The following is a 24329-nucleotide window of genomic DNA, read 5'->3' on the forward strand; positions in this document are numbered from 1 at the left end:
GACCCTATCCTATAGCAATACTGACGAATATCTTGCATATCATCATAGAACCTTCATCTGGTGATGGATGGAGATAGAGACAGAGACCCACACTGGAGCACTGGACTGAGCTCCCAAGGTCCCAATGAGGAGCAGAAGGAGGGAGAAGATGAGCAAGGAATCAGGACCACGAGGGGTGCAGCCACCCACTGAGACAGTGGGGCTGATCTATTGGGAGCTCACCAAGGCCAGCTGGACTGTGACTGAAAAAGCATGGGATAAAACCGGACTCTCTGAACATGGCGAACAATGAGGGCTGCTGAGAAGCCAAGGACAATGGCACGGGGTTTTGATCCTACTTCATGTTCTGGCTTTGTGGGAGCCTAGCCAGTTTGGATGTTCACCTTCCTAGACATGGACGGAGGGGGGCAGACCTTGAACTTTCCACAGGGCAGGGAACCCTGACTGCTCTTTAGACTGGAGAGGGAGGGGGAGAGGAGTGGGAGGAGGGGGAGAAGGGTTGGAGGAGGGGGAGAGAAATGGGAGGCTGGGAGGAGGCGGATATTTTTTTTCCTTTTCTCAATAAAAAAGAAAAGAAAAAAAAAAGAAATCTTTGTTTATAATACCTTTTTTTCAGATAATGGAGCTAACTTCCATTGAAATTATTTTAGGAGGGTACAGGTAGTATGCCAAACGTATCTGAAGAAGCTTGTAATACCAGAAAGCTGAAAAAGTGCTCAAAGTTCAGTTGTCCTTTGTATTAGTTGAAATATTTCACTCCACACCCACCCATCTTGACTACACAGCATAGTGAAATATGCCAACTGACACAAAGGACAACTGAAGGATCTCCCAAACTCAAAGCTGAAAAAACTCGAGGAACAAAATGTATCCATAGTGATACATAGAAAGATGGGATAAAATAGTAATAAGGTGTGCTCCCATGCAGAATTATAAACAAAGCTTCCAGTTAGTTACTCCATCTTAATGGAAAGAGAACACAACTTTCCACATCCATACATTTCCACAAATGGCTCATAGTGACCTCCTTCCAAAGTGTATGAGGAACTCTGAGACCCACTGCTTCACACAGTTACTCTAGGCCAACATCCTACCATAAGTCCTGTTCACAGTGAACTTTTAATCCAAAATAGTGAAAATAATGCTTGTCAATATTGACTTTCTTTCCCAAATCCATGAGCCTTGCCTACTTAGAGAATGCCATCCTACAAGAGTTCTCAGGACTACCAAACTGATGGAAAACAAGAGAAACCATTGTAGCCTAGAGGAGCCTGGCAAGCCATTACAATAATGAAACAAGGTGTCCTTGGTAAGTCCTTGTGAAAGAAAATGGAGATTAAAGGAAAACTGTATGTGCTCTAGACACTAGCTAAAAGCCACACACACAGCAAGCAGCCTGTGTTCTCTAATGGTGGGCTGCAGTCTGTATCATGTGCAGGAAGCAGACACTCACTTATTCTTTATTCTCCGCTAGATTTTGCTCTGAATCTACAAATATTTTGAAAAGCAAGGCCTATTAGTAAAATCTTAGAAACATTTATATCGAATGCATTGTTGGAGGAGGGCTGTTTGTTTGTTTCCCAACTGCTCAGCCCCAAAATAATCACACAGAAACCATGTTATTTAAATTACTTTCTGGATCATTAGCCTTAGCTTCTTATTGGCTGACTCTTACATATTAATTTAATCCATTTCCAGTAATCTGTGTATCACCATGAGACTGTGATTTACAGGGTAAAGTTCCCAGTGTCTGTCTCCATCAGGGATACATGGCTTCTCTCTAACTCCTCCTTCTTTCTCCCAGCATTCTGTTTAGTTTTCCCCACCTAGCTCTATTATGAAATATATCTGCTATAGGCCCAAAACAGTTCCTTTATTAATCAATTGTATTCACAGCACACAGAGAGGAATCCCACATCATCTCCCTTTTTCTGCTTAAATAAAAAGGTTTTTTACTTTAACAGTAAAATTACATATAACAAAAAGTATCAAGCAAGAATTCTAGATACTATATTTATACACTTAAAATATATCTCTGTACATCTAGAAAATCTAACTAACATGACTACAAGCTTGACTATTATAGATGATTATCTATTAACCTGCATTTTTAATTATATATTATATTTCTAAATGAGCTGCACAAACACGATACCTTAATCAAGATCAGAAATACATATACACAGTATAATGAAATTGACTTTAAATTTCTATCAATAAGCCAAGATCCATGCCAATGCAAATTTCTATAGCATATCCCCCTTTAAAGGTAAACAAACATTTATAAACAATATTTGGGAATTTGGGAGATGTTTTCTAGACTACTTCCTGCTGTTTGGAGGTGCTGTTAATCAGGTCTTTCATGGTGTATCCTGTGTGCTAGGTTCATCAGTCAGCAGTTGGGCAAAGTAATTTTTTGGAGGGTTGTTCACAGCGACTTTTTAGAGGATACTTGGGTGCATCAAACCCATATTAGTTTGGAAGGACTCCACAGGTTCTCATCCTCTGTGGAAACAAAAGAAGAGCCTTGCTTCTGAAGCAACATATGCTTAAACTCAAATTTTGAAGACAAAATACCTTTAAAGTATATATGTTGGTTACTTAGCTCCTTCATAGTCAAAAAATTCAGAGACAACACAATAATTACATAATCCAGATTCTCTTTGTATATTCCATCTTTATGTGTCTTATTGTTTTTATTCTATTACTTTTTAATATTTTATTATCTTTACTCCTTTAATCTATGACTGTCTGTACTCTGTCTCTTTAAAGACTTTGTTTTATTTTATTTTTCTGTAAACCACTTACTAAACTTTTTATATTCTTTTTCTTCTCTCTCCCAAGCCTACACACATTTATCCAACACTGTGACTCATTTAGAAGTCTTTTATGTCTGAATGTGTCCTATTGTCTATCTGTAATTCTTTACTGTCCAGGAGCACCTTTTAAAATGCTAAGCACTTCTTAAAACTTAAGCCACACCATTACTAGGGGAAATACAGCAGTGCCTGCTTGCCCTGCCCATTCTGACAAGGCAGAGCTGTTCACTGCCTCTGAGAGCCAGGCACAATGCCCCATCTCTAGCCACACAGCTGGTCCATGTTGCCACCAAGCAAGCCATAGCACATTGCTCACAAACTCCATTCAAATGCTTGGTTTCCTGAAAGAGCCAGAGGTCGCACTGGCAGCAGGGACCAGAGAGCCAGTATTTCAAAACAGCAGCTTTTATTTTCTACTATTACTATTGAATCACAAAACCTCTCTTAAAGGGGCCATGCCTCTGCTTGCTTCTAGCAAACAGAGGCCACCCAAGAAAATGCTGGTACCGAACCATGCTTAACTCTGTTCTTTTGTGTCTAGGATTCCTTTTTAAACTTTATCAGGTTTTATGTGGATTTAGTTAGCTAGGTGGGTGTCAATTTGTTGGAAGAGGGCTGCTTGTTTGTTCCCTGACTGCTCAGCCCCAAAATAATCACATAGAAACCACGTTATTTAAATCACTGTTTGGTTCATTAGCCCTAGCTTCTTAATGACTAACTCTTACATATTAATTTAACTCATTTCTAGTAATCTGTGTATCACCACATGGCTGTGGCTTACAAGGTAAGGTTCCCAGCATCTGTCTCCATTGCGGCTACATGGTTTCTCTCTAACTCTTCCTTCTTTCTCCCAGCATTCCACCTAGTTTTCCTTGCCTAGCTCTGTTCCCATATACATCTGCTATAGGCCCAAAGCAGTTCCTTTATACACCAATAGTTTTCACAGCATACAGAGGAGAATCCTACATCAATGCATAGCGAATAATTTAGTATAACACTTAGTGAACCAGGCAGGACTCTAGAGCCCTAATATACAATGACAGAGGCAGATCACTGGCGACTGGAGTGGGCAGTGAAATTGCAAGGAAGCAATGAGAAAGGATAGTAAAAAGGGATTTTAAAGAGCATGAGTGCACTTTTGAAGACAAAAAGTTGACATCTCACTTAGTCTGTGGTCAATGTTCTTCATATACATTATACATACACATATACATACATACATACATGCACACATACATATATACATACATGCATGCATAGGAAGATGTGTTTAGGAGGCCACTGCTAGCCTCAATTCTTTCCTTCCCACACTCACTCTCTGCTCTGTCCCTCCTTGCTGTTCCCACATTCCATTTTACCACTTGATGCCTTAAGGACATAAAATAACTGCTTCCTTTAATTCTCTTCTACCTCCCCAATTCTCTTACATCTAAATTAGTCAGCAATAACTCATTGCTTGGATAGTCAACGCCCAAACCCAGTGGTCCAATGCAACAGAAATTTACTTCTCATATGTAGAACCTCCCTGGTGACTCAGGCATTCAGGGTCCCTGCCTCTAGCAGCCCCACCTGCCCTGGAGTGTTGGAGCCTTGAATGTTTCTTCTAGACCTGGGTGAGAATAACTGCAAGGCATTCGCATAAATAGACCTGGACACACTCAAAAGAATTTTTCTAAATGGCTAGCTCAGTTTTGAATAAGGCATATTTAAGACAGTGTCATGATACCCACCGTTCTTGGGGGAAGCATGGAAACAATTATGTGTGTATATGATTTATCGCTGTGTATGAAATATTTCAATTACTCATGTCACTCCACAGTGTTCTCATTAATTTAATGGTGATTTATTGTTATAGGTCAATGAGAATTATTCTAAGAGTAGAGAAACATTGAGAGGAGAAATCACTGCTTAGCCTCCCCCCTGGAGCTCTTCAGATGGGACACAGGGTATTTACTTAGGACTGAAGGGAACCTTATGAATATATAGAGATACATTAGGACAAGCCAAATATGACACTCAGCATTCGAACTTCCCATACAGGTAGAGATGTTACCAGCTGCCTTCCACTCCTAAACTGCTAAGTCACATCGGTGGCCCTCAAAAAGAATGTGACCCCCTTGTAACAAGAATAGTTTGAATGTGCCTCCTCCATTTAGGAACGGGTTAGACAGGCAGCCAGTAATACACACACACACACACACACACACACACACACACACACACACTTGCTGTTCTTTCAGAGGGCTCCAGTCAGCCCTCACAACCAGCTGTAACTCCACCTCTAATGGCCCCCACCCTCTCTTCTGGCCTCTGAGCACAATGTGGCATGCTCTTACAGAGACATACACATGTAATAAAAATTAAAATATTTGAGACCATTTTCTATATATTTATTTTAAGAGATAATGTCATTAAATGCCATTCTTTATGTAGAATATTTACAAATTTAAAATCCATACAGTTTAGCTTTTGATAGGATATATTTTTCTCCCTTCTGTGCCAGGTATACTTAATTGATAGTATAAAATCTGATATGCGTAGGAGGTTTCTTCCCAGAGCACTTGATATTCCAAGTGGAACTCAGTCTAGTGGGTGGCAGGAATGCCAGCTCCAAAGTTTTGGATCTAGCCCGTGATTGGCTAAGGAGGGGCTTTGGGCGGGCCTTCCTAGAGTGTAAGGTTTGTTAGAAAGCTATGGAGTCAGTCTAGACTGTCACTATCAGTTATGCTTTGTAGTATTTGCGAGTGTGATGATTCTGCAAGCCCAAAGAGAACTTGCTTCCCTTGGGGTTTCCCTGAGGAACCTGAAACCAGAGACTGCTGAGACTGGAAAGAACCCAGGGAGCTTTAGAAGCTGTCGCCGCAGTAGGATGACTAAGAATGGATTGCCCCAGGATTTTAGCTTGGACTGTGGTGCAGACTTCCTAGATGTCCGGGTTTCTACCAAGGGAACAAGTCCGCAAATAGCAGAAGCCCTTTTCGCATCACCTATCACTTCAGCGCGGGACGCTTGAGCACCCAGACAGACACAGAAAAAGTCTTTTGAAGAACTCTTCCAGTTCAGAGATCAGCTTGCTCTATCTACCTCTTCCTGCCCTCACCCCACCGCTGGGACAGCGCGACTGCCACCCTTCCTCTGCCTCTGGGTGGAGGGTAAGGACAGGAGCTGACCAGCACCGCCCCTCCCTGCCAGGAGGTGGAGATCCCAAGGGCCCTGCGCTTCAACACCCACTTCCCCCTCCCTCTGCCCCTATATCACCGGCACCCCCTCCTCCTTCTCTTTTCCCTCCTCCCTGGAGACAGGGGAGGAGAAAAGGGGAGCTCGGGTCGTCATGACTGAGTTGCCGGCAAAAAATCCGCGGGCACCCCACGCGTCGACAGCCGCGCCCTCCCCCACCCACGTCGGGTCCCCCTCGCTTGGACGCTTGGACCCCTGCATCTTTCAGAGGAGCCAGCCGTCGGACACAGCGTCTGTAGTCTCGCCTATACCCATTTCCCTGGACGAGAGGCTGTACTTCCCTCGGTCCTGCCAGGGTCCGGAGTTCCCAGGCGGAAAAGCACAGAAAGAGCGGTCGTTGTCCGAAGTGAAAGGAGCGCTCTCTGGAGTCGGCGCCTCTTGTGGGGCAGGAGGGAGCAGTCCCAGAGCCCCGGAGAAGGACAGCAGACTCTTAGACAGTGTCTTAGACACGCTACTGGCGCCCTCGGGGACTGAGCAGAGCCACACCAGTCCTCCAGCCTGCGAGGACATCACATCTTGGTGTCTCTTTGGATCGGAGCTTCCAGAAGAACCCCGCAGTGTCCCCGCTACCAAGGAGTTGTCCCCGCTCATGAGCCAGGCAGAGAGCAAGGCTGGGGACAGCTCCGGGACAGGAGCGGGGCAGAAGGTGCTGCCCAAGGGGCTGTCACCACCCCGGCAGCTGCTGCTCCCGACCTCAGGGAGTGCTCATTGGCCCGGGGCAGGAGTGAAGCCTTCTGCGAAGCCATCTGCAGTGGAGGAGGAAGAGGAGGAGGAGGACTGTGGTCTAGAGACTGAGGGCTCCGCGGGTCCGCTTCTAAAGAGCAAACCTCTAGCACTGGAAGGCACGAACAGCGGAGGAGGAGTTGTAGCCAGCGCGCCCGCAGCGGCCCCAGGAGGCGTCACCCTGGTTCCCAAGGAAGATTCCCGATTTTCTGCTCCCAGGGTCTCCTTGGAGCAAGACGCTCCCCTGACGCCCGGGCGCTCCCCACTGGCCACCACACTGGTGGATTTCATCCACGTGCCCATTCTGCCTCTCAACCACGCGCTCCTGGCAGCCCGCACCCGGCAGCTGCTGGAGGGGGACAGCAACGACGGCGGGGCCTCAGCCCAGGGCTCCATTGCCCCTCTTCGAGGCTCGCCCTCCGCGCCATCACCGCCGGTGCCCTGCGGCGACTTCCCAGACTGCACCTTCCCGCAGGACGGTGACCCCAAAGAGGACGCGTTCCCTCTCTATGGCGATTTCCAGCCGCCAAGCCTGAAGATCAAGGAGGAGGAGGAGGGAGCCGAGGCATCTGCGCGCTCACCGCGCCCCTACCTGGTGGCTGGAGCCAGCGCTGCCACCTTTCCAGATTTCCCGCTGGCGCCGGCGCCGCCTCGAGCTCCCTCCTCCAGGCCCGGAGAGGCAGCGGTGGCCAGCGGCCCCGGCAGTTCTGCGGTGTCGCCCGCGTCCTCTTCGGGATCCGCGCTGGAGTGCATCCTGTACAAAGCTGAGGGCGCGCCGCCCACGCAGGGCTCGTTCCCGCCGCTGCCCTGCAAGCCCCCGACCACCGGCTCTTGCCTGCTCCCGAGGGACAGCTTGCCCGCCACTCCGGCTGCCTCGGCAGCCCCGGCCATCTACCCGCCGCTAGGTCTCAACGGGCTCCCGCAGCTGGGCTACCAGGCCGCCGTGCTCAAGGACAGCCTGCCCCAGGTCTACACGCCTTATCTCAACTACTTGAGGTGAGCAACTGCCCCGGGCCGCTCTGCCCCACCCTCCAGCAGCTCAAGGTAGCAGGGTCTCCACGGGAGGCCTAGGCCTTGGAGACCCGACACCCTCTTGCCTGTGCCTCCCTTCGTTTTACGTTTTCTGGGGGCTTAAAAGAGGTGCAGACAGTTTTGTTGCACCCTCCCCCAAACACTGAAAACTTTCAGAAGCGGAACTACCCTGTTTCAAAACCTGCAGAGATTGTCCTGAGAACCGGGGTCTTGGAATGCCTTCTAGTGGGTTGAGTGCTTCCTTAGATTCATTAAATACTTCCTGAGAAGGACAAGGACCCTCTGTGTGTGTGTGTCTGTGTGTGTGTGTGTGTGTGTGTGTGCGCGCGCGCGCGTGTGTGTGTGTGTGTGTGTGTGTGTGTGTGTGTTGGAGAGACTGAGGCACTAAGGCGCAGGTCCTCTGGGAGGGGTGGGGCCAAAATGTGGGTTCAGAACTGAAAGCAGAAACTCCTCAGGTCTCTGGCCTAGTTTTTCCTAGGAATCTCAAGAGTGAAGTAAACTGCAGAAGGGAAGAATTTGGAAGGTGGGTTTATACTCAAGTACAGTGCAGCCAGAAAAAAAAAAAAAAAAAAAAAAAAAAAAACGCTCGGATCTGTAGTCTTCTCTGTTGTGACCAGGCGAACTAAAGTCAGTGTGTTAACGATACCTTAAAATAACACCTACATTTATGTGTTAGAGCAATCAGTCATTACAGGGTGGTGTTTTCAAAACGGAACCACTGCTAAGTTCACTTAAACTCCCAAAAGTCAGCCGTGTTTGCTGTGATCTGGCAATCAGGAAGGATGTCACATTTCATCCTCCAAAGACAAAATCCCTTCTGTATAAAGGTCTCTTTTTATTTATTTAAATATTAAAAATATTTCTGCCTCTTCCCTGCCTCCCATTTCTTTCCCCCTTTCCCCACTCCTCCCCCCCCACTCCTCCCCCCTCCCCACTCCTTCCCCCCTCCCCCACTCCTTTCCCCTCCCTCTCTAGTCCAAAGAGCAGTCAGGGTTCACTGCCCTGTGGGAAGTCCAAGGTCCTTCCCCCTCCATCCAGGTCTAGGAAGGTGAGCATCCAAACAGACTAGGCTCCCACAAAGCCAGTTCATGCAGTAGGATCAAAGCCCAGTGCCATTGTCCTTGGCTTCTCCGCCATGTTCAGAGAGTCCGATTTTATCCCAGTCCAGCTGGCCTTGGTGAGCTCCCAATAGATCAGCCCCACCGTCTCAGTGGGTAGGTGCCCCCTTGCGGTCCTGACTTCCTGAGCTTGGGGGAATGGGATGGTTGGGATAAAGGATGGGTGGATATGGGACCAGGGAAATAGATATCCTAATTAAGGGAGCCATCTTAGGGTGGCAAGAGACTTGACTCTAGAGGGGCTCCCAGGTGTCCAGGGAGATGTCCCCAGTTAGTTCCTTGGGCAGCTGAGGAGAGGGAACCTGAAATGGCCCTATCCTATAGCCATACTGATGAATATCATGCATATCACCATAGAACCTTCATCAGGCGATGAATGGAGATGGAGACAGAGACCCACAATGGAGCACCGGGCTGAGCTCCCAAGGTCCAAATGAGGAGCAGAAGGAGGGAGAACATGAGTAAAGATCTGTTTTTAACCGGGAGATTCTAGCTTTGTGAACGTGAAAGGATGTTCTGGCCCACCTTTTATGATTTTTAAAGAATGGCTAATAAATAACAGGTTCAATGAATCCATTATAGGCAGTTTATGAAGTAGCAAGTTCAGTTCACCTGACTTTGAAATGTGTGTGTGTGTGTGTGTGTGTGTGTGTGTGTGTGTGTGTGTGGTCCTGGGAGCTGGGGATGTGACTCAGTTCCTAGAAAGGTTGCTGCTTGCCCATCATACACTAAGCCCAGATTTCTGTCCCCAGCACCTCATAAACTGGGTATGGGGGAAAATCCTCTATTCCTAGCACTTGGAGGCTGGAGACTGAAAGTTCATGAGTTCAAGGCCTGTGTCTGGTATGTAGGAAGTTTAAAGCCAACCTGGCTTTATGAGACCTTTAGTAAAAAACTAAATCACAAACCAAAAATATGACTAAATAATATGTTTCTGTGTAAAAAAAGGCTTTGGTGTCATCAATGCCAGTTTAAGAAAACTTTCTTTATCAGCCAGCAGTGAACCTAAAACTAAGTGGAGCCTATTTTGCGTTTCAAGGCCAGACTCGGAAACCAGCCAGAACCCACAGTATGGCTTTGATTCCTTACCTCAGAAGATCTGTTTAATCTGTGGGGACGAAGCATCTGGCTGTCACTATGGCGTGCTCACCTGTGGGAGCTGCAAGGTCTTCTTTAAACGGGCAATGGAAGGTAGGCAGACTCGTCGTCAGCCTTCATCTCCATTTCTGCGTCATGGAGATAAGCGAATACTTTTACATTTCAATTATCCCTTGTTTCTAAGAAATGGTGACAACTCTTTATACCTTAAACTGTGATGCTATTTTAACAGTGTGTGTGGCCTACAATGCCCGAGAGTCGCTGTGGTTGGCTATTATAACTTAGTGATGTGTGACACACTTTCAATAGTCCATTTTAGTTCTGACACTGGGGACTGTGCTGCTGTTCAGTGATTCTCCTCCTCTCAATATGCAGTTTTATTCTAGTGCCACACAGACATTTGTAGCTACTGCATAAATCAAACACTGGGTTTTATGGCAAAAGAAAAATTATGTAATTAAAGTTTTTTTTTACATGTTCAGAGTGTGGTTATAAATACATGGCATATTTATACACATTGGAGAACATCTGATAAAATTGCAAATTCTGTTTGTATTTTCTATAAATACATAGGGATATATATTATATATAATTCTAAACAAAAGTCTAGGTTTTTGTTTAACATAATCTTATGTGTACAAGAGGACAGGAGCAATTGCTTATAATAACTGGACAACCTGGATATCACAGTAACACAATTTCCCTAGGACTATCTTGCTTTAAGTAAAACATGAACTTTTTTTTCTCTTTGGTTTTTAGAGACAAGGTTTCTCTGTAGCTTTGGTGCCTGTCCTGGTGTAGTTCTCATAGACCAGGCTGGCCCTGAACTCGCAGAGATCTACCTGCCTCTGCCTCCCAAGTGCTGGGATTAAAAGCGTGCGCCACCACCGCCTGGCTAAAACATGCACATTTTAAAAGAACATTTTAGTTACCTTCCACAGAAACATTTTAAAATTTCTTCCATCTCAGTAAACTCCAAGTCAAGCATGTTTACCTTTGAAGATAAGAATACAGCTAAAGATCGTGTCACAATTTGATGCAGGAAATAGATGTATTTTCTAACAAGCTGACACAAAATGCTGAGGTCACACGTGGGCCAAGGCTGAGATGCCATGACCACACATGTCAGCTGTCTGGTCTCCTCTTTCCCAGGGGTCTGAGTTTTAACAGGCCCTGCCCACTTCTAAGTGGCTGTGGAGAAGCTGGCGCCTTAATACTTTAAGGGCTTCCAGTGGGGCTCTGCATAGAAATATGTGTCTTTTGTTCACGGTTAGAAGGTATTTCCTCAAAATGATTGAAGTGATATTGAATGCACTCCGCTTCAAGGGTCCCCAAGTTCAATAAGGCACCCTTCAGCAGCAAGTCTGGGGCAAGCAGGAACACCTTAACTCTTCAGACTTGTTACTGGAGTCTTGAGTACTCCTTCCATGTTAGGGTTCCCTATAATCTATAACATCCCTAGACTAGCATACATTTATAATTGAGCATCTTCTTTTAGATCCTCCCAAGGTCAATTATTCTAGCCTATTTCTGTTTTACAGATAAGCCAGTCTCAAAGACACAAATCTGGGTAATTTTTAGCTGATTCTCAGTGGATGTATATTAATGCTTTTAACTGTAATGCTTTGAGTTAAATGTGCTTTTGCTTTGCAGAAGTTACTCCACCAAACACATGCACAAAATGGGGATCATCTAACTCATTGCCATTGCAGTAGCATCTCGATTTACTCTCAAAGACATTGTAATGCACTGTTTTAAAACAGAGCAGAATTAAAGCACTTTTTTCAGCGATACTTACAAGAAACAACTAAAAATAGATATTTAGAAATACTTTTATAAATCCTTCGTGAAGTTAGAGCAAGGTTGTAATACTCCATGGGTATGTGTGTAGCAATTATTATGTGCTTCCTATATGTAGATTCATGCTAAACGTTCTCTTGTATGACTTCATTTCCCTCTGTCTTGAACACAAAATGAGGGTAATATAAATGAAGAGTTACCATATACAAAAATAAAACTTTTCAATAAAGATTCTCTTTAAGCACCCAGATAAATACTCATAAAGCTTAGGAGATTATATGGTTTCCTGTGGGAGCAGAGGGGAGGGCTTGAGGGCTTTCTTTTTCAAATGTGTGTGTGTGTGTGTGTGCATGCATGTGTCTGTGTGTGCGCGTGTGTGTGCATGTGTGCATGCGTGCATACGTGTGTGCGTGTGTGTGTGCATGTGTGCATGCGTGCATACGTGTGTGTGTGTGTGTGTGTGTGTGTGTGTCAGAGGACCACTTGTGGAATCAGTTCTCTGCTTCCACTTTTGCATAGATTCTCAAGAGCAATTCCCACTGTCAGGCTTGCACATCAAGCTCTTTAACTACTTACTGAGCTGTCTTTCTGGCCTGTGAGCTGGGATTTGTAGGTTCTAGAATAATAAGGGGAACTTCGGGGAACATATATGCCCATCAATTGGCTAAAGGGCAAAGAGGTTTCTAAGCATGGAGGAGAGCTGTGAAGTATACACACTCAGGGAAGACAGAGAGTTGGGGTTTGGGTGAATTGGGAATCAATGAGCAAATGCAAGTGAGGGGATAGAAGCTAGAAGTTTCTAGAAATTAGAGATAACAAGAAGAACTTCTGTGGTTTGGTGAAATTACAATAGAGCTGGACTGTGAGTTAATTAAAGGCAGAGGTTTGTGTACAAGCCAACAGGGCCAGAAGGAGAACAGCAAGACAGTTAACTGAGCTTATGTGAATGGCGGCTCTGGCATCACAAAGTACCTCCTCCTTCCCACTCGCTAAGTATTGTAGCTTCTGCTGGACTCACCTCATCCCCACACAGAGGCAAACTGTTCCTCCCTCCTGAATCAAGCTGCCTGTGCAACAGTTAGGAAGTGGTCAAGTCAGGTTCCAAATCCAGATGGTGTGCTCCAGGTCTCAACCCTCAACCACATACTTCCTTTCAGACATGTTTGTGAAGTGAGGAAACATCTAGAATGCTAAACAAGAATATTAAGATGATGTAAAGCTGGGGCACTTAGAAATGTGTGGTAGAAAGATGTGCACCATGCTCACATTTGGTGAGGAGTCCAGAAGAAAAGGCATCCCCAGTGTGGGGAGGGTGAAACGAGGAAATGGGCAGGAATCACACAAGGTCTAGCAAAGAGATGAAAAAGAAGAACACCTGCCAGTAACTGGTTTTATGGGAGAAGCAAGCATTTCTTACTGGCTTTCTCTGTGTACACAACGACAAGAAAAATACTAGGCATTCAGTAAACAAATATTTTCCGTATGAACTGGTCATCATAAGTAATTATTGCTGCATTCTCATTATTTGAATGTTTGACTATGTGACAAGATTGCTAGTATAGATATTCAGTGTGATATGATTGAGCAAATACCATAACATTATTAAAATGTATTCTTTATAAGACTGAAGTCTACATAGCATGGATGTATTTGCAATTGTTTTGTTATATTATAACATTTTATTTTAGGTATTAATTATTCATGAATTAATTACCCATTGTAAATTAGTTCCTTACTGAGTACCTGTCATGCCAAGGCCCTTTGATAGGTACTGGTGTGAGATTAATAAAGCAATGTACATATAACTGAGCACTGCTTGAGCAGTGATATTCAGAATACGACATTCCATCAATACCTGCTCATAACTAATTCCATATGTAGTGGTTTATTTATGTGGTGGTTGACTCCCTGAAACACTGGCACCTTATCAGAAACAAGGGCATTTAGAAATTGCTGAATTAGCGAAGAACTATCATGGGTAGGCCACAGTGAAAACAGGACATAGGTGTATTGTGTTTATTAAGAAAATGCTTCAACTGGTGAAAAGAATTGATGTTTTAAAATACGACTGACTTAGCATCAATTTCCTCCTCGGTACAGTTTAACCAAGAGGACTGGTAGAAGTGTGTCCACACCACCTGCACGAGCTGCATTTCCTCGGCCTTTAAGTTCGGTACACTTTATCTTCTGTACTCCACAAAACTATCCAACAATCTCCTCCACTGTAATACCATAAACCAGCTCTTGGGCTCTTGAGAAGATAATTCACCAGTTGTATTTGCTTTAATGTGCTCTCAGAAAGAGGTCACCCTTTGGCAGTTTTCCCATTACCCTAAAAATAAATGTGTAGTAATTCACTGGACTTCATTTCCAAACCCACTGCCAACTTCCCAAGTGGAGGTCATTCTGTCAGGCCTGATGATGAATAAACATGGTGAGAGCTATGACACAGTAAAGTAAGGAGGAGATGGAAATATAGCCTTGAGTGTTTTATCTTTGACCATTCTTAATGACCCTTTGGCACCTGTATCTCACTGACAGCAATGTACAGAGGGCATCCATACTAACCATGGCAGCTATGCTCCTGCTGGAACTTCTGAGTCCTGAATTTTCTTCTCACTGCCCAAGGAACATGACAGTGCATTGTACTTTAAAAAATTAAAACAATATTGAGAAAGTTTAAGTCTTCATGGTCAACACTGTTAATTTTCTCCCATCGCTATGATTCTTCTGTGTCTCTAACTCAGTGTATAATATTTTAAAGCGTTAAAACATAAATAGTACCACACTTTTTCATATAATGATGTGTGTATATGAATTTTCATGTGTATTTACATGTATGTTAGTGGATATATGTATATTATATATATGCAAGCTTCTGTATAAATGTGTGTGCATGTGTATGCCTGTATGGGAGCAGATATTCATGTGTATATACATATATGTGTATGCCCTTGTGTTTCTGCGTGTGAATGTGTGCATGTGTATCTTAGTCTTGTTCTATTGCTGTAAAGAGACACAATGAACATGGCAACTCTTATAGAGGAAAGCATTTAATTTGGTCTTGCTTGTAGTCTATCATCCTCATCATGGGGAGCATGGTGGTAAACAGGCAGACATGATAGCTGAGATTTCCATATTTGAATGCAAAGGCAGCAGGAAGAGGAGGCAATGGGTCTGGCTTGAGCATTTGTAACTCCAAAGCCCACTCCCAATGACACACTTATTCCAAGAAAGCCACACCTACTCCAACAAGCTCACACTCCTAATCCCTCTCAAGTAGTGGCACTCACTGATAGCTAAAGCATTCATACATATGAGCCTATTTGGAGCCATTCTTAGTCAAGCCCCTTTGCCTCCGTAAGTGCATGCATGTGTGCTTTTATTCATATATTCATGGGATTTGTGTACACATGGTTACATAAGTGGGTACTTGTGTGTTCATATATGTGAATGGATGATGCATGCTGGTGTGTGTTCCTGTGTGCATTCATACATGTGTATGGGTTGAAGTGTATGTATATGTGCATACACATGCATATGTGTTTATGCTTAGGTGTGCTGTATGTATGTGTGCATGAATGTAGGGGTGTAAGTGTGAGCATATGCATATAGTTCTAAATTTATCTTTTAAATTCTCTATAATGCTTTGAAGAATGAAATTCCTTCTCTCCAAGCGTTGCTGAAGTAAGCATTTCTTGTACTTTGTAAATTTCTCTTCCAAATTCTCCAGTATTTAAATTATTTTAGCGAAACCTCTAATACACTAAATCCCACTGCCAACACTATTTCGTTCACTCATTTATTCATTTCAAAGTTATCTTCTTTTGCTACATTTAAAGATGGATTGGGCTGGGACTACAGAGATGAATACATATGCAATCCTTGCCTTCAACCACCACAAATGTAAGAAGGGGAAACTCAAATGCAGCAACCAAATCTAGTTTCCCAAGTGTGCACACACATGCCATGCATGCATGAGTGAATGCACACAAGCATACATACACATGCATAAACACAAGCACATACCCATATATGCATGTGCACATGAACCTGCACTTCTGCACAGACACACCCATGTACACACATATTTACACAGAAGCATGCACATACGTCCACATATGCAGCATATGCACACACATTCGTGCACCCACATACATGTGCACACATTGCACACACGCGCATGTGCACAGGCATGCGTGTACACACACATTATTATATGGAAGGAATGTGAAAATGTTCTGGAATGTAATATCCTGGAGTTGTCGGAGACAGCACCACATTGCAGGAGTCCAGGGAATGCAGGATATCCCACTGCATCATTCGATGTTACACGAGGGTTCACTCTTCTAACAGACCCAGCCTGGGCACCAGTCGAACATATATAACTTCTTTATGAACCCAGTGAAGTTTGAAGTACTATTTTATATCTGTTTTTTTTTTCAAGAAATACACAAAGAATTGCCATTTTCCATTAAGTCTCATTCTAATGTCTGTCTCTGTCTTTACACTCCAGTTCTTTGCCTATTTTGCATTTGAACAAATACTAATTACATTTCAGAAGTAAACGTGCTCTTCCCCAGGAGACTGGGTTAGGAGCTGTGTTCCTTAACTCAGTGCTAATCCGTTTTCTGCTCAGAGCAGTTCTGCATTGTGCTGTTTATTTGATTTATGCTTCTATTCCAAACTTTATTTAAACAAATGATTCTAAGCCAACACACACACACACACACACACACACACACACACACACACACACTTCTGTAACAGGAAATCCTAAAGTCCTTAGTCAAGTGTTTAATGCTGCCAGAGCAAATCCTGGGCAGGTCCTTACTTTGTGAGGACATCTTTGACATTTGTGAACAGATAAGAGGACACTGTTTGGTCAAGATTTAGCATGAGAACTCTCCCATAGTCTAGTTGAACATGAACACACACACACAGACACCTGAAAACCATTTCTGAGACAGATACCTGTCTCTTGTTAGCAAAATAGTGTCTCCATTGATCTTAATTAAGACAGACTTTAAAATGGACACATGGGTCACTTCTCTTGATTTTTAAAACTTGTCATCATTTAAAGCATTTGAAAGTCACATAGGAAGGTGGTGGTGTATCTCTGCAATCCCAGCCTTAGGGAGACTAAAGCAGAAAATCTATGTGTTTAAAGTCATCCTAATCTACAAAACAAGACCATATTTTCTAAAAGAAGTAAGTCATATATTCCGTACTTGTTCAATATCTACCTAACAACTTACAGAAGGGAATAAATACAATATTTACTGTTGCTGCATGAGTTCACACAATTAAACATTGGATGCATGCTCCACTTAATTTCTCTTTGGGAAGTTTGTTTTTTTCAATGAACTATGCTATGTTATTTTATAATATGATGATTCTTATAAACCCCATCTTCTTTCTTTCTTTCTTTTTAATTTCTATATACTAAAGAAGAAAAATTTCATGCTCACAAACTTTATCTATTATTAGGTCAGTTTTAAATTCATTTCATCTTAATTGCTGCTACATCTGCTCTTTTCTTGACTTTTTTTTCCTTACTAACCATTTTTTGGAGGCACATTATACAATATAATCATATCGTCTTTAGGAACACATGCATAGACTTTCCATTTTTGTTATTGTTCCATGATCAAGGAACAACATACAAGATTATGTAGATAGCATAAACAAAATTATAGAATGGTTATAACTAATTTTTAAATGAAGGGACTCTCCTGAGCTCATTTGATTCACTAACGCATGGTTAGCCACTATAGTAGACTGTGAGGCAGACTCTCTTTTTCTCCATATATCTATAGCTTTAAGGAACAGCAGAGCTGATTCCCTCCAGAAGGCCTCACCCTCTGTGTCTGTGGATACTGTCTCTTCAGTAGAAGAAGACAGAGTTCTTGGTGCTGAAGAGATTCAAGTGCATAGGGGAGTGGTCAATTAACAAGTGGTCCTGCAGTTTGGTGGAATGGCTGTCAGTGAAGAGGCCAGAAAGCCCAGATGGCTAATGTTACTGTTTTTATATGGTAGAAACCATGCTAAATACTTTAAATTATGTCTTCTATCCCCCACAATAGTCTTTCAACAGAATTTACCATTCCCACTTCAGAGGGAAGTGGGCCAGGCCTCAGAACTCATGTCAACCAAGTCCCCCAAATAAGACAGAGCAATGGATGAGAGCACTCACTTCATCTCACAGAAGCAAAAGGCGGGCTTTACGGCTTCCTTCCCTGCACGTCCATGTGTCTCTTTATTGAAGCAGAACTTAAGAACCATTAAAGTCATTTTCCAATGCATCTTCTGCTATTGTTAACTCAGAGAAAATATCCTCAATGGGTTGAGCTAGCTCCTATCTCAAAAATGAAGAACAAAGTAAAATTGAGCAGAGAAAAACCAGGGAACCCTAGGTAAATCAATCTACCAATCTTCTCTGCTGAGCAGCAAACAGAGACCAAGTGTTTAGGAGTCAAGGAAAGTCTCCACTGATGTTTAGGCATGGTGTGTGCAGCTGGGACCAGGTGCATTTGGGCTCCTGCTCATTGGACCCACGTTTTCCAACTGTAAGTTGCCTGTTTCAATAAGGAAATCTATGGAAATAGTTGATGAATTAATAACGCTGATCTGCCCGAACAAGGTATAGTTTCAATAGTAATTGCTTCCTGCGCTGTAAGGAATATCTTAGGGAATGACTGCAAAATCAGAAGTGAGATGCTGGTGTGATCCAAAAGAGATTTCAAGTTGAGGTTATAGGTCACATGATATGGAAGTGCACTGACTTCCTCCTTCAGAGAAGTTAGCTGTTGTGGCGGGCAGCTCGGGGCCTTGCAGGAGCCACTGAGGTTGATTTTAAGCAAAAGATGCAGAGAAACAGTAGGATGTTGAGAAGTGTGAGCTACTGAAGACTCTCTCAGCACACAGTCATATCTCCTTTGCACAGTACCTAAAACTGGCTTTTCAGCCTAAAGACAGGACATCTACGATGCTGGCCTTTTCTATGTTGACAACTTTCTCCATAGAATGGCAGATACTGGACAGACCGCAGACACAATATGACTTGCAGACAAACATAATATTTTTTGTTAGGAAAAAGTAAGTATCTCCGCACTGGGAGGCATCTTTGTTGTATAGAGAAGGTTTGGAAAAGCAAAAGTACCTGGGCGTGAGTCCCCTAGACAGAGAAAGTGTAAAGACCAAGTGCCCATGGTTACATGCTTGAACACTTGTAAACAGACATTCTAGATTGTTAATCTGCCTAAGAGTCTCAACAGTTAGTTCACGAGCAAGTTTAACAATAGTGACATTTATTCAATACTTCCTTCATGCCAGGAAGTTTCCCAGGCAAACAGTGTGGAAGTGGCAGAGCTGAGACAGGAGCCAGAACCTTCTCTCCTGTTGTGTCACACGTCATCCATCTGAGAGTGTGAAGTGTTCATCAGCGTTTGTAATGAAAACTCATTGACATCAAGGAAGGTGCAGGTTGGATAACTGAATATTTAGAAGGAAAATCCCCTAAATAGGAGGAGATATTAGTATCTTAACTAAGGATCTTTCCCTGTAAGCAGTCCTTTCGTTCTTCATGTTGTCTGGGAGACTCCCTTCCTTTCCCTCCCCTCTGCTCCCCTCTCTTTTCACACAGAGAAGGCTAACTGATAAACAAAATGGAAAATGCTGGCATGTGTTACCAAGTAGATTTCTGTAAAAGACTTGGCTCCACCCTCCTCAGCAAGTGTCCAAAGCTTCATTTGTTCTAACCACCCAACTGACCACTTTGCTACAATCCCCCATGATTACACTTAGGGTTCATTGTGATGCGACAGCTTCAAATGGTCTCATCTCTATCCTTGCTTCCAGGTCCTGCTCGCATCTTAGATACCAAAGTGATGCTATTGAAACATCATTCCTCTCCACAGCCCCATCCCATGCCCCTGCGCTCTGCTTCTGCCGATAGACAGTGGTCTCCAAGTCCTCAGATAGTCTCATTTTCATTTCTGATGCTGTCCTCACAGGCTTTTTTGAACAATCTTGGGTGTGTCTCCGCTTCTCCACAGTGATCTCACTCTTCCTTCTCTAGTTTCTCTTCCTAGCATTTCCTTCTCACCCAGCACATTCTGGGTACCAGTTCAGATGCAAGAACTGAATGTGTCAAGTGTTGGTGACCTCCAATTTTATTCCGTGTTCCTTTCTGTGCCATACTAGCAGATTGTGTATTTTAACACTCTTTTCAGTCATCAGCACATTAGGTCTTAGAAGAGCATACTTTAAATGCATTAAGTGGAAGAAATAGAAGGAAAATGTGAAGAATAACCTTCAGATTGCTATAAATGAGAACAGCATCTGAGAAACAAGAATTAATGTCAGAAGAAAAGAACTGAATGAGGTTCAAAGATGAACTTAGATGAGAGAAATAAACCAAACAGTAAGGTCCAAACCTCAGTGATGAAATTAAAATCTCTACTGGGGGCCAGAAAGAGCAGAAGATGACCCTAATTTCACAGATCTCATAGTGAGGGTGTTATTTCAAACTGGTGAGAAAAGAGCAAGCCTCTGTAACTTATGCAATAATTTATTGCTAAATGCTACATGTCAGTCATTGTGAAAGTCTCCCTCTCATTTAGCTCCTTTCCTCAATACGGAGGCTATGTATAACATTCATCTTCATTGCTCCATTGCATATGGAAAACAGATCATTTTTATGGGGTGGATACTGATTGAACTGACTTTGGAAATTTATTTGACTGCAATGAATGTGATATTTTCACTTTGTAGTTTGATAACAAGCCTGGTGAACAGAAATTCAATATTTAACTCATTGAATAATAGGTCTCTGAAGAAGATAAAAACCAAATCCAGTAAAAGCATTCATTAGTTATAGAAAACAAACTTCTGGCATATTTTCAAATGGGATTATACAGGCAAATAGTAAATAGTAAATAAATATTTGCTTATTGAACCATCAGAATTACTAATGAACATCTGGACCATGTCTGTTGAGGTGTTGCAAAGTTTATTTGCATCATTGTACATTGAACTACTGTTTTCTAGATAAAAAAAAATGAAAGCATAGGAGATTAAATGAGTTATTCAAGGCCATGGGTATAATAGGTGGGAGAAATTGGAATTTAGATAGCAGAAGTAAGTTTAAGAACTACGTAAAAATCATATTTAAAAGAACAATGGGACTTGGTGTGTCCTAGGAACTTTAAAATTACTGAGACCCTAATATAATTAATAAAATAATAATATAATTATAATAATTATAATTATAATAATAATATAATTAAAATAATAATATAATTACTGAGACCTATATAAGCATTATGCCAAATATTGACCACATTAGAAACTAAAACTGATATTACAGGGGTTGGAGAGATAGCTCAGTGCGTAAAAGTACCTGCTATTCAATCATCGGACAGGAGTTTAGATCCTGGCACCCTCGTGCCTCTGGCAACTCACAAATGTGTGTGTGTGTGTGTGTGTGTGTGTGTGTGTGTGTGTGTGTGTGTGTGACTACTACAATGTAGGCCAGGAGTGTGCAGTGCCTGAGAGGGTCAGAAGAGGGCATTGACTCCCTGAAAGTGAACTTACAGTGTGAACCACTTAGTGTGAGTGCTGGAAAAACCACCCCTAATCCTCCCAAAGAGAAGAAGTCACTCCTAACCACTGAGCCATCCCTCCAGCCCTGTGATGATATATATTTTATAACTTTGATTTCTTCATTAAAAATAATCCTTCAGTTACTAATTTTCTGAGCCAAAAATTTCAGTGATGAGAATAGCAAATAAAATTGTCATCATAGGTGTCTCTGATTATTACTATATTTTTCACGTTTTATGAGTCTCTGACAGGATACATGCACAGCAAATCCCACTTGTTATTTTTAAATGAAATTGACATATACTCATAAACCAAAAGAAGAATGGCATTGTTTTATAAGTTTTTAAGTAGTTTTAAAATTGGCCTTTTGAGGACAGCTGGAGTCTTGTCTGCATCCACATTCAGTCTGCAGTTTGGCTCAAGCCTGTGAAGGGGTGACCACACAAGGACACACAGCTGGAAGATGGATGGTGTTTGGATGGTCTTTTAGGCATCACAAGTGGAAGCTATTTCCGTTGAGACTGAACCCGGATAGTTTTCTACTTTTATTATTTTTTCTGATTTTTATCTCCTACAAAACATCTCATATTTCTTTCTTCCAAAAGGAAATTTTCTATTTTTAAAATACAATTTATAATTGAAATATTGAGCTGGGCAATTTTTTAAATTTAGTTATCAACTTTCAAGGCCTCCAGAGTGTGTGTCCCAGAAACTCCTAGAGCTTTCCAGTGAGTTTTGTGTCTTTCTCTCACTTTTTCCTTTTTACATTATTATGATGTTTATACATCCAGTGTGTTTTAATCCCTTGAATTTGTGTCAGTGTCATAGTTCACTTTCAGTTGCTAACAACATAATACACAGGCGGGATGAGTTACAGAGGAAAGGGATCTATTTCTAGCCCATGGTTCTGGTCCAAGTTGAGGGGATGTTCCCAGTTCCTTCTTGGTTTCTGAGTTCTGAGGTGGTAAAGGGTACATGTTGAGAAAAGGTGCTAACTTGAGGCCCGGAAACTGGGTGTTACAGCAAACCCTCTCCTGAGATAACCCATAAATAAGTTATCTCATTCTCCTAAACCATCAATGACACTCACAGGTTAACTCACTCTTATGAATCACACACCCTGCCTGTTCCCACCTCATTGCTGTCTCTTAATGGTATTAAACATTAGCATGAGTATTTGAAGGCACAAACCACCTCTAGTGCATAGCACCAGTGTGACTTTGGTACACTTTTCTCGGCCTTCCATAAAGTCAAATTCTCTGCTACTAGAGGTCATCCCATTCCCTGTCCACTTTTCTCAAAGGGATACTGGTTATTTTGGATGAAAATATTAGTCTTGAATACTCTGGTTCCTGGTGTCTATTGCAACCAATACTTGGGCAGACTAGAAAATATGTTTTGAAAAAATGAGAGGGCCAAATATGTGTATCATGATTTCACAATGATATCCTCCAGATAGATATTTCAGGACCACATAGTTCTTCATTTTGAGGGATGTTCTGTCCATTGTAGGATGCTTGGTAGGGTGACTGGAGTCTCCTGCATAAGCACCTGTCTAAGTATACCAACTAAAGTTGTGTTCATTCATTGTGGAATGCTTGAAGAGGGTTGAGATAATTGCCTCTAGCTTCTCAGGTTTCTCTTAATATTGCATTACTTTTAAATTCTACAAAATATCCTTTAGCTAAAAAATATTGGTAAATATTTATGTTTTTAGTATCATTAAAATAAACACTGTATTGTTTCTGGTTTGCACATTTGTGAGCAAATAATTGTTGAATGACTTAGGGGGAAAATGGCTTGCGTTGGCTTACAACCTTGGAGGGCTCAACAGATGCAAATTTGGCCCAATTTGGGAACAGAATCATGGAAGCAGGAACACATAGAGGAGTAAGCCCTTCACCTCACAGAAACAAAAGGAAAGGGCTGGGGAAATTAAGCACAACCTTCAGAGATGCACTTTTTGCCTGCTCCCTACAGCTTCACCTCCCATTGTAACCAAGATTCTATATTGTCTTGGTTTCTGTCCTAGACAATTTACCTTCTCATTCAAAGTTTGGACATGTCTGTGAATTCATTGTCTTTGTCCTGGTGCATTTTCTAGACCTATTTTTTGGCTAAAGTAGCAAACCTCTTTTAAAAGAGTTCAGTTTTTGTTACTTCCCTCAAGCCTGCCCAGATCATTCAAGTCTTTTTTTTCCTTTAAAGAATTTACTCATACAATACATAGATAGAGATAGTCGTTGGCCAGATACTTCTACTTGCAAAAGTTCTAGGTCAGTCAGAAAATCCATCTTGAATAAAGAGTGGAAGTTTACAGCATACATGCAGAGGACCTGGTGCGGGCCATGCACACTGCTTCAGTCTCTGTTATTCAGGGGGCCTTGTTCCCCTGGGGTCCTTCTTTCCTTCTGACTTTTACACTCTTACTGCCTCCTCTTGCATGAGCTCTGAGAGTGAGTGGTAATTGATGGAGACATCCCATTTAGAGCTGAGTGTCCAAAGGTCTCTCCTCCGTGTAATGCCTGACTGTCGATGTCTACTTTTGTTTCATCTGCTGCAGGAAGAGGATTCCCTGTGATGGCTAAACAAGCACTCTTCTGTGAGGATAGCAGAATGTCATTAGGAACCATTTTATTACTACATTTAATTTTCCTTTTTCTAGATCAGTAGTATTTGGTTTTCCCCTAAGTTCCTGAGCTATCTACTTTCAGTTCTTGATCAGTGTTGGGTATGGACTACATCTGGTAGAGTAGGCCTTAAGTCAAATAAGTTATTGGTTGGTTACTCCTACAAGATTTGTGCCACCATTGCCTTAGTGTATACATCCTCATACAAAAAGGGTTTATGTTATTCTTTTGATAGAATGTAGAATACCTTCCTGTAACAAAGCAGC

At 42.5% G+C, this 24329-nt stretch overlaps 1 protein-coding gene across 1 annotated transcript in view; it reads left to right on the plus strand.

The window, feature by feature from the left end:
* Positions 1-5702: 5702 nt before the first annotated feature.
* The window catches only part of Pgr (progesterone receptor), a 61699-nt gene continuing 43072 nt past the window's right edge, over positions 5703-24329 (plus strand). The window contains exons 1-2 of the mRNA XM_041657645.1: positions 5703-7775; positions 9969-10120. Coding sequence (XP_041513579.1) covers positions 6151-7775; positions 9969-10120 — 1777 coding nt within the window. The 5' untranslated portion in view covers positions 5703-6150. The remainder of the gene's footprint in view (positions 7776-9968; positions 10121-24329) is intronic.

This window comes from Microtus oregoni, unplaced genomic scaffold, assembly GCF_018167655.1.
Source record: "Microtus oregoni isolate MIOR12 unplaced genomic scaffold, Mior012 000008F_ref0000371, whole genome shotgun sequence".
NCBI classification, from domain to species: domain Eukaryota; kingdom Metazoa; phylum Chordata; class Mammalia; order Rodentia; family Cricetidae; genus Microtus; species Microtus oregoni.